Source organism: Sesamum indicum, linkage group LG6 (assembly GCF_000512975.1).
Source record: "Sesamum indicum cultivar Zhongzhi No. 13 linkage group LG6, S_indicum_v1.0, whole genome shotgun sequence".
Classification (NCBI taxonomy): Eukaryota; Viridiplantae; Streptophyta; class Magnoliopsida; order Lamiales; family Pedaliaceae; genus Sesamum; species Sesamum indicum.
The window spans coordinates 12,203,686-12,214,979 of NC_026150.1; the positions used below are offsets into that span (position 1 = coordinate 12,203,686).

The following is an 11,294-nucleotide window of genomic DNA, read 5'->3' on the forward strand; positions in this document are numbered from 1 at the left end:
GTGGTTCGATCTTTATCACTGATCTTCGTGATCCGTGTGTTTTTGGGTAATTTCTGAGGAGCAACCGTGGTTTTGGCGTTGGCATTTGGGTTCGGTATTTTGTGACCGAGTCCCTCTATATTGGATCTGGCTTTTTCCTAAGCCATTTTCAAACAGTGTTTTTTATTGATTTGTTCTTTAAGTTTCTATTGCTTTTCTTTAAGATCTGTAATATTCATTTTATTGGTCTGTAATATTGAGGAGTTTTGTACTCCATATCCGCTGTAATAGTTGAATAGGTCCTTTGTGGAAAGAGATATCACTGAGGGGTTATACCCTACAATGTTGTACGGTAAGATAGTGTTATAGCAAAGGATTTTAATCTACGGAATATTGAGATTTATATTTGCCACAGATTTTGCAACGGATATGTGTTCCGTTGCAATCCATACAATACAGCTGTAATGCATTATTTATGAAATGCACTTTTGCCTCGGGTTTTGCAATGGATGTGAGGGTCATGGCAAAAGTCCGCTGCAAAAAGGTAATTAAGAATACACTTACATCCTTCGTTCTTATTTTGTTATCCTTTTTTCTTGCTTATTCTTACTGCTCATTTCTTTTACAATGCTGGAAGTTTGATCTTCTATGTGAGATTAACTAATTGAGATTAAGCCGGTGCAATAAGTCACACGTCTTGAAGTTTAGCTAACTTGCATTAAGATATGTACAAAAATTTTTGCTAGTGTATCTATATATACAGTCAATTTAATTTTTAATTTTTTCAGCTTATTATCTATGTATATTACTGAATCTATATATATTTGTTGATTTTAGAATAAAAATTTTAACTATTCACAACTCATGTGAGTACAAATTTTCATGAATGTCATTAAAGTTTCCAAATTTGGAATCTGCTTGATAGGCACAACGTTTTTCATCAACTAGAAGTTGGATACAACTTGTAATGTATAATTGCAGATGGGGAGCATTTTGCAGAAGACAACCTTGTTAGCGTTCCAAAGGGAAATATTACAACATTTGTGAAAGCAGTGATGATTATATGTAAGATTACATCAATATCTCTTGATATCAGGTATAATTATATAAATATTTCTATCTTTTATAAAATTTTAAGTACATCTTGTAAGATTGAAGTAATAATTATAAGTACACTTTTTATTTAAGGTTAAAAGTTTTGTAAGTATACCCCCTGTGGTAAATTACATTGACACCTGCTCAAAAAGTATACTTATAATTGTATAGACGACAAAAGGAATTTATGAAATTAGACTGAACCTGAATGGATGTAAATGTAATTTATCAGGGGTAAAATGCAATTCAATTTGATCATGAGGAACATAGACATAGGGGGACTTCAAGCATCTGGCAGAACCAGCTGGGCTCTCTCATATAACCACTCAAGAGGATCAAATCTATGCATAGTAACAAACGTTCATTATTAAGAGATAAATGTTTCAGCCATGAAGATAATGTATGCAGAACAAAGAACATAAGCCAATGAAGGTAAAACACTGTTAATCTGCACAAGAGAGAATTAACTCACCAAGTGTGTTGATTTCCCCTTCCACAATGTAGAGTTCCCTTTTTCCAGAGAAAAATCATCTTCATCCTCATAGGAAGTTAATGAGCGACGACATAGTAGCCCTTGTAAATAACATATGCATTATTTCAAAATCTCTGTTCCCATATGATATAAACCAACACAAGTCAAACAGAAGATCAATTAACAAACCACTAAAGAGTCCGCTTTTTACACCATTTCTCCCCATTGACAGATGCTAACAAAAAGAATTCACAAAGCTGCCATGTTACCAAAAGGCATAACAGAAGACAGGCAGCAGTGCAATCAAGCAAGGTCTCATGCTAAAACCCATCCACAAAAGTAAATAAATTGTGGTACAGGTAAAATAATCAGTAAGGAAATGAAATATAGACACTAGCCACTGCACTGGAATTTCGACTAGGAATAAAAGAATTGCCAAAGTTTCAACAAGTGCTCCATCAACCTAGACTTAATACCAAGTAGAAATCCAAACAAAGGGATCTATTCCCTTTCTATCTGGATTGTTACATGACTGATGTTGTATTCCCTCTTGATATAATCAATGACTTTGTCCAGTACCATGTCCGCATCAGCTTCAGGCTTAATTGTGACATGGCAAGCTAATAAGATCTTCCCCACAGTAATTGCCCAAATATGCAACTCATGAACTGCGACGACCTCTTCCATCTCACAAAGACCTTTCTCAAGCATTGTTGCGTCAATCTCTCTGGGAGTGCTCTCCATAAGAACCTCAAGAATGTTTCGCAGCATTCTAATTGTGGTGCCCAGGACAATTACGGAAAAGATCAGGGTACAAATCAAATCAACAATTTTCCATTCTGGTTTATACCAAATAATAGCCCCACCTATCATAACCCCAATACTCTGTATAGAATCTCCAAGCACATGAAGGTAAGCCCCCTGAACATTTATATTCCGCTGCTTTTTCTTTTTCTGTTCCCCTTTTAACTTAGTGTCACCTTCACTTGACCTGTTGAGCAAAGGCTCACTGGGTCCTCCATCATGGATATGATGGTGCTCATCGTGTATGGGATGTCCCTGAAAGTGGTGATGGTGCCTGGTTACACTCACTCCATGGCTGTGCACATGCTCCTCATCAGAGCCATGATCATGATCCTCATGTGCATGATCATGGCCCAAACCATGCCCATGACCATGACCATGAGCATGGCCATGCCCATGCCCATGCCCATGCCCATGATCATGTCCCAGCAAGATAGCCATGATAACATTGACAAGCAGACCAAAGGCAGAGACCAAAAACATCAAAAAGCCTTGAACTTCACCAGTATCATGGATAATTCGAACAATCGCTTCATAGACAAGGATCCCTGTGAGAAGCCAGATCATTTGAATCGAGACCAAAGCCCCCAGTATCTCTATCCTAAAAAATCCATAAGACTGGCGTGGGGTAGCTTCCCATCCTGAAGCCCATAATGAAAACAGTGAAATAGCAAAAGCAGCAACATCCGAAAGCAAATGGGCTGCATCAGTCAATATTGCGAGACTATTTGCTTTGACACCACCAACTACTTCAACACTCATAAAGATGATGCACAATACAACTGCAATCAGAAGTTTCCTTATGGAAGCTGAACGCTCTTGTGAATCCTTAGAGCTGGTGTTGGCATCAGCGAAACCACAAGTCGCTCCTGCACATGCCTTGCTTCCACTAGAGCCCCTCACTGAAGATGGCACATCAGCGGAAACCTCAATAACATGTCCATGCTCTGAATTTTGAGCATCCATCTGAATATGGTAGACACCATTAATCAACTATCCCACTTATTAATTTTCAAGTAAACAATTAAAAGGATTAGATGGAAAGTTCTTCCATAAAGCTCTCAACAAGCAGAATTTCATAAGGACAGAAAATTAAATTTCTAATTGGCCGAAGAAAAATGAGACCTATCATGAAAACCAGAGAAACAACTTCACATGACAGGTATAAAATCATGAGGTGCTCTTCAACAAACCAATGGAGCATACCTTTAACTGGATGTAGCAATCATATATTCACTGACTACAAGGCTGTGATCTATAATTAGAAAACATCACCCAACTTATGTTCAAGCATTTAGAGTTCAGAACCAGTTAAACAGAGACACAAATCAAAAATTGCAGCATGCAGAGGAAAAATTAGACAAGCAAGCGTACCATGGAAATTATAGACAGTACCCAGTAAACAATTTTGAATATCAGAAATAGCACAAATAATCAATCAAGCAGATATAGTTGCACCTCAATAGATTGTCAGGCAACAAAACAAGATAAATGAATTTTTCAAATAATAAACGAAGCAAACACCTAAAGACAAATAAGGACAGCCGGGAAAACGACAGGATAAGAAACCAGATAGAAACACGACACACCATCTAACTTGCAACCAATCAAAATTTTCAACTACTCAGTCCTGATGTATGTATATGTATAACAAAACAGAGAAAATATGGCGTCCAAAAGAGAAAAACAACGCGATGCAATTCTCGTTTTCCTTGAAAGCACTGAGAAACTAATATTGCATAAAAACATATATAAATACATACATACATTATTGGTAGAGAGCCCAAGCCCCAACCACCACCCAAAAAGACAAAAAGAAGAAGAAAGGGGAACCAACTCAAAAACCAACCAACCCATGAATTGAGAGAAAAAGAAAGTCGGAGACATGGATTAGATCTAAAATATCAGCAGCAGCCGTAATAATTTTAACTCAAAAACAAACAATCTAGTCTGGTCTACTGAACATGGATGATATAATATAATAATTACAAGCAAAAAAGACGGTGTTCGAATCCACAAAAAGTACCTTTTTCAGGGTACGAATCGGAATGGAGCTTGACAAACTATTGTTCTTCAAAAGGCTAGAATATGCCACACAACTACGATAATTCTCTTCCTATTACGTCAAAAAAAAGAAATTAAAAAAGAAAAACTATGCCACCTTCGCTCGCTTCGGCTGCTTGCTCTCTTACGAAATGCCACTTGAAGTAGTAGTAGAATTAGGGTTTTCTTCTCGGCGACGAAGGGAGGTCCTTCAGTGTATATGGCCGCCGGCCTTGGATGTTCATCCAAATTGATTTTGGCTGATAGCATATAAATAAGGAATCATATATATATATAATCACAATGACAATGATTGAACAGATGAATGAATAAAAAAGGCAGCGCTATTCATTTTTGCGCTTTTACTTTTCTGGCCTCCTTCAACTTCCCCTCCACTTCTCAACTTCTCGTCTTGTCCTTCTTTCCATCACAAATACAAATACTTTTTTATTATTTTTAAAAAATATTAATATTTGATAAAAATTATGTCATTATTCAATTTTATTTTTTTAACAAACTAAATAAATAAAATTGAAAATTTAAGAAATTGCCACTTAATTAAAAAAAACAGTTCAAACAGTTTAAAAAATAAATAAAATTATAGTTTATAGTTTGTAAGGATATTTTGATCTGTTTATCATAAAAAATAGATTAAAGCTTTGTTGTAATAACATATATTCTCTTATTATTTTAGAAAATTATTAATATCCCTGATGATTGATGGAATTATGTATCCCTTGGATAGAAGTCTGGATTGTCAGTTTTGTTGTTGCTATATTTTTTTTGGAAAAAAATGAAAATAAAGTCGAATAAGTTGGATGGAAAAATTTTAAAAACTGTAATAATTTATAGAAAAATAATTAAAAGTATAATTCATAATCTGCAAGCATATTTTGGTCAATTTATCATAAAAAAATAAATAAAAATTTAACTGATTGAGATAATTATCGGACCCTTGTTAAAATAAGGGGTATTGAAATTTCTTAATAATGTAATAAATCGAATCCTTAGAATATAATGAGTTGTAAATCTATTTCTATGTATTTGTGGGTGGGTGAAATTAAATAACGTGGGAATAGATGTAAAGTGATTATCTCCACGTTGTGTGTATTAATGTTGATTGTTTTGTTGTGTACTTAATTCTACTCTCTTTTAAGGTAAGGAATAAGAATAAGAACAAGAACAAGAACGTTGTCGTTCTCCCTAGGTGGATGGATTAGATCAATGTCCCTAATTTTTTTGTTTTAATACAATTTATATCGTAAATGAGTAAATTACTTTTCTTAGTAAAATTTCAGCTCAAGAATACTATATTATCCTTTCTCTTTAATTTTATTTTTTTTTAAGAGGAAAACGGGAGAATATTTCAAATCACAAGGACCATACTCATTAGAATCGAAGCAATTGAATTATTGTTCATATTGTGTTGGGAATTTATCCTAAAGTGATGAGCCCAAATAATCGACAATTACAAGAAATAATGATGGGTTTGTAAAACCCTTATACAATAATGAAATAACAGATACAATAATAAAATATGAAAGCAATAGAATAAATGGCTTAGGAGCCAAATCCGGCAATCGAATGCCCAAGCTCTACCACCGATCGGCAACTCTCACGATTGCAAGAAACCCACAAAGCCACCAAGACACAAAGACACTAAGACCCACAAAGATCACTTAGGCTTCACTAAGAATTACTCACAACACACTAAGTATTTTGTTCTTCACAAAGAAGATGTTCTCACAAAGAATTTCACAAAGAAGATTTTGGTTTCTCTTGTTCTTTTTTTGTTCGGTTCTTATCAAACCAGAAGAGAGGGAAAATATTTATAGTGGTGAGAAATTAAAGACGAAGGCGGTGGAGTATTTTCCAAAAACCATTGAAATTGAAATTGAGAGAAATAAAAATGAGGGAAATGAAGAATAAAGAGGGAGAAACCGATCGATGCAAATGAGGGAGAAAAGGGGGTTTTAGGGTTAAGAAGATCATGGGTCAGGTTTGTGGGTTGGATCAACGGGTCATGGGCCGGCAGCAAAGTGGGCTGCGGGGTTTTGGTAAGTTGGGCCGTGGGCCAAAATTCAACATTTGCCCCCTTGGACCAAGGCCCAACAAAGAGCAAGGCCCAAGGGCCGAATTTGGCATTCATAATTGCCATAACACCTATGCGGTACCTACAAAACAGAAAGAATGACCTTGTACACAAGGGTTAGGAAATATAAGGTCAGTTAAATTTTAAAACACGTCTCTAACATCTCCTTCAAAAACTAAATTAGCATCTTCTTCCTTTTTGTCATTCCGTTTGGCATTTTACAATTTTTAATAAAATGCCCCCTTTTTCCATAATTATAACATTTTCTTTCCCAATTTTTTTCATTTTTATCTTTATACTTAGACCCACTATGGCTTCTGTTACTATGTTTATTTTCAAAGTTTCTATTCTTGGATTTTTCCTTTACATAATTAACCTCATTTAGATCATAACAAGGTTTATTTGTTTTCAAATCAATTTCTTTGCTTTTAATACCATTCACAACAGTTTCTAAATTAACACTATCTCTACCGTATTTAATTGCGACTTTTACATCAGAGTAAGCTTCGGGTATGGCATTTAATAAAATAATTGGAGAGTAATCATATATGTTCTTATCACCAGTTAATTTTATGTCTTGAATTAGTTTTGTAAAATCATCAAGGTTTTCCTCAATATTTTTAGATAAATCCAATTTGCATCTAAAAACCTTTTTGAGTAAAAACAACTTACTCGGTAAGGAAGTTTCAGTATACAATTTTTCAAGCTTATTCCATAAATCTTTTGTAGAATTTTGTTTTTCGATTTTTCTCAAAACAGTGTCAGAAAGGTTTAAAATTCTTGAAAAATAAGCAAACTCAATTTCAAGTTTCTTTTCATCAGACACACTTTTGGCATATTTTCCATCAATTCAGACACACTTTCGGCATATTTTCCATCAATTGCTTTAAAAACTTTCTATTGAATTAGAATTCCTTTCATCTTTTGTTGTCAAATATTAAAATCGGATTCCCATCAAAAAGTTGTAAATTATAGCCAACCATTATAAAAAATATTAGCAACAAATGCAACAATTGCTATAGAAAATCAATAAACCACAATTTCGCAGTTATTAAACCGAAGCCTCCCAGACTAAATCTCGACCAGATACCCAACGACCTCTAGGGTCCGACCAGGTGAGGGATTAGCGAGGAAAAAACCATAGCTCAAGTATTATCAAGGGAATAAACAATTTTGACAGAGTAATATCAACAGTTATGGTGCTCAAAGCATATCAAATATCACAAAGTAAAAATAGTACTAAGCCGAAAAAGGATAATATGAATTCGACAACTCCACAAAGTAGTAACACAAATTTTCTGAGAAGCAATTATTTCAAATCACACAGCGATAATATTAGACAGGAAATTATTGCACACAGCAAACAGTTTCACACAGTAATTTCTCGCACTAAGCAATCTCAATATATCAGCAAAAATAATTCCCAAAAATAAGCACTTAATCAGAGAAGTAGATTGCTCTTGCACAAAGCTATTTTATGCTCAAAATATAAGTCACATAAGATAATTTAAAGAATGCTTATCATAATAAAAAATGCAATTAATTATAACACTTACATATATTGCTGTCAAAACAAGAAGGGAATTAATCAATGCAGAAACCAAGATGATTTTGTCAAAAACTTTTGAAAGAAAAATTTCTCACGGAAATATTTCTCCTTTCTTCCTTTTTGCACAAAGCAAACTTTTCCACAAGGTAATTTAGTAATTGCAGAAAACTGATTTTCCTAAGCAAAAAACGCACAGTACTTTCACAAAAACATAATTTTTTCAAGATTGAAAAACTGCAGCAAAAATAAGAACTTACCAGAAGATATCACAGAGATGTATTTCAGCAGCAAAGAAAAAACAGCAGCAGACAGAAAAATATCCCAAAACCAGATGTTAAACAGCAGCAACAATTTCACAAAAGATTAAAGAAGGGGTTTAGAAAAATTACCACCACCGAAGCGAAGAATCAGAGATGAGGATCTGATACTACTGTTGGGAATTTATTCCAAGGTGATGAGCCCAAATAATCAACAATTACAAGAAATAATGATGGGTTTGTAAAACCCTTATACAACAATACAATATGAAAGCAATAGAATCAATGGCTCAGGAGCCAAATCCGGCAATCGAATGCCCAAGCTCTACCACCGATCAGCAACCCTCACGGTTGCAAGAAACCCACAAAGCCACCAAAATACAAAGACACTAAGACCCACAAAGATCACTTAGGCTTCACTAAGAATTACTCACAACACACTAAGTATTTTGCTCTTCACATTCTCACAAAGAATTTCACAAAGAAGATTTTGGTTTCTCTTGTTCTTTTTTTGTTTGGTTCTTATCAAACCAGAAGAGGGGGAAAAGATTTATAGTGGTGAGAAATTAAAGACGAAGGCGGTGGAGTATTTTTCAAAGGCCATGAAAATTGAAATTGAGAGAAACAAGAATGAGGGAAATGAAGAAAAAAGAGGAACAAACTGATCGATTCAAATGAGGGAGAAAAGGGGGGTTTTAGGGTTAAGAAGATCATGGGTCGGGTTTGTGGATCGGTCAATGGGCCATGGGCCGACAGCAAAGTGGGCTGCCATCCAGTGAGGGGTTTTGGTAAGTTGGGCCGCGGGCCAAAATTCAACAGATTGAAATGAATATGAATCAAGATTGATAAGGAGTTGGTTAATGATCCTCGAACATATACTTGTTTAGAGGACACTGTATGGCCTCAAGCAGAAAATTAGGAGGAAAAGATTCATCCAGGTTCATTACAGCTCGCCTCGCAAGAGTGTGAGCAGCTGAGTTTGTAACGCGTCTAGTAAAGAAAAAAGTAACAACAGGAATCGACGAAGCCATAGAGCAGATGCATGTCTGCAAGAATAGAGCCCGGCGATGACAAGGAACTGTTCATGGTCTGTAGGGTATGGATAATCTGCAGGTAATCTCGATCCTTTAACAATGCATTGGTTCCATCCAAAACGAGCATAGAGCTCCATTGCCATCTGAGCAGCCAAGGCCTCTCCACGTTCCGTGTCCATAATCGCTTCAAAAAAAGCCATTTTCCATGTCAAATACCTTGCCTCACTATCACGCTCAATGGCGCCAACCCTAGCTCCTTAAGGCCTTTCAGGATTGCAGCATCATAATTAACTTTCACTAGCTATACGAAGTTGGGGAGGGCACCATCGCATGTCCAGATTCACCCCTTTAAGATTTTGGACCACAACATTGTAGCTATCACGTAAGATATTGGAGGATGAGAAGACAACGTCCAAAGAATAAGTAATATTGTCTTGATTAATAGAGTACGTATTCATCCTTGACATAATATGTTTGTTGTACTTACTAATTACATTAAATTGTATTTTAATGTCACAATAAATGCCCACACCCCAATTGGGTAACCCCTATAGTTAGGTTGTGCATTGAATGACGGTTATGAAACCAACATTTTAGGGTTGGTCAGAAATTTTCAAGTCGAGGACCTCGATGCTGGGATTGAGTGTCCTATAGAGACTTGCACTAAGTATTGCTTCATTGGATGAGTGTCGTGTTTCATCGACAATAGACGTAGGTCGTTTATATAATTTTAGTGGATTAGCCAATATAGGTTGTCCGCTGACTGAACTGACTTATAGGAATCATCATATGAAAGTCTTGGAGACTTGTTGGTATGACTGAAATTTTGGGTTCCAATAGTATAAGATTAGTCTTTAGACATAAGGAGTTATTACAGTTGCATGCATATAAAGGTTGTATCTTGGATCTTCTCTTTGATATGGTCATTATAAGCTTTGTCCAATACAATCTGAATATGTATTGAGGATGGTGGATTATAAGAGAAAATTCGTTCCCTGTCAGTATTTGACAAAATGTCTCCTATGCACACTGAAATAGTTTACTCTTTAAAGGCTTTAGTCAAAGTAATTGGTCAAGTAGGGAATGGTTCCCTAAGTCGATCAATAGAGTCAATGCAAGCATAATTGTCTAGTTCAGGATGAAAACCAACGTCGCTGCTAGACGGTCACGTATGATAACGGGCATTTCTGATTAAATATCAATTAAAAATAATTAATTAAACTGGATTTAAATAATTAATTATGTTTGGCACAAGTCCAAGTCTGGCTGAGAATCAACGTAAAGAGTCATACACAAATTATTGTGTAAGTAATGGAATTAATATGAAATTAATTTCAATTAATTAAAATTGTGTTGCAGACAAGCCCAAGTATAGTTGTGAAATTAAATCACATAATAAATAATTGGATTATTTATAGGGTAAATTACAACTACCTCCCCTGAGATTTGGCATAATTATGAATACCCCTTGTCATTTGGAAAATTTTCAATGCCTCTCTGATTTTAACGTCCGTCTAACAATTAACCTAATTCGTTAGGTTTCAATCCATTTTTTGTGGTGAATTGATCAAAATACTCTCGTGGATTAAAAACCGCCGTCAAATGAAAAATAATTATGTAACTTCTAAATGTTGAAGTGAACATTACTATTTTTCCGTTGCTTATTTTTTTAAAATAAAAAAAGTATTTAAAAAATATGAAAAAACTGAGGGTGGGGTAAAATAAATAAGCTAGATAGAATATTAATTCATGAAAATATTTTAGAAAATTATAAAATATATATAAATTTATAATTTAAAAAGACATTTTGGTCAGTTCACCACAAATACTAGATGAAAATCTAATAGAGTGGACTCGTTGTTAGATGAACATTAAAATCAAAAGAATATTTATAATTTTTCAAATAAGGAGGAGGTATTTGTAATTATTCCAAACCATAATGGAGGTGGTTGTAATTTACCCTTATTTA

General features: G+C 34.8%; 1 protein-coding gene and 1 long non-coding RNA gene across 3 annotated transcripts; both read right to left on the reverse strand.

Moving 5' to 3' along the window:
- On the reverse strand, positions 1,697-4,766 carry LOC105164403 (metal tolerance protein 1). Of its 2 annotated transcripts, none has more exons than XM_020694928.1 (2): positions 4,512-4,766; positions 1,697-3,316 (listed from the first exon to the last, which is right to left on the reverse strand). In XM_020694928.1, exon 2 carries the CDS (start codon positions 3,314-3,316, stop codon positions 2,048-2,050), a length of 1,269 nt encoding a protein of 422 aa, XP_020550587.1. In that variant the 5' UTR covers positions 4,512-4,766; the 3' UTR covers positions 1,697-2,047. The 2 variants fall into 2 exon arrangements, with proteins under 2 accessions (XP_020550587.1, XP_020550588.1); XM_020694929.1 differs by having other exon boundaries at positions 4,377-4,515.
- LOC110012132 lies at positions 5,867-8,947 on the reverse strand. Its single transcript, XR_002287265.1, has 2 exons — positions 8,424-8,947; positions 5,867-6,567 (listed from the first exon to the last, which is right to left on the reverse strand). It is a non-coding gene; the product is annotated as an uncharacterized LOC110012132 (long non-coding RNA).

Bases quoted from the DNA above. Each gene is read 5' to 3' on its own strand.
- LOC105164403 (XM_020694928.1), bottom strand. From the start codon at position 3,316: ATGGATGCTCAAAATTCAGAGCATGGACATGTTATTGAGGTTTCCGCT.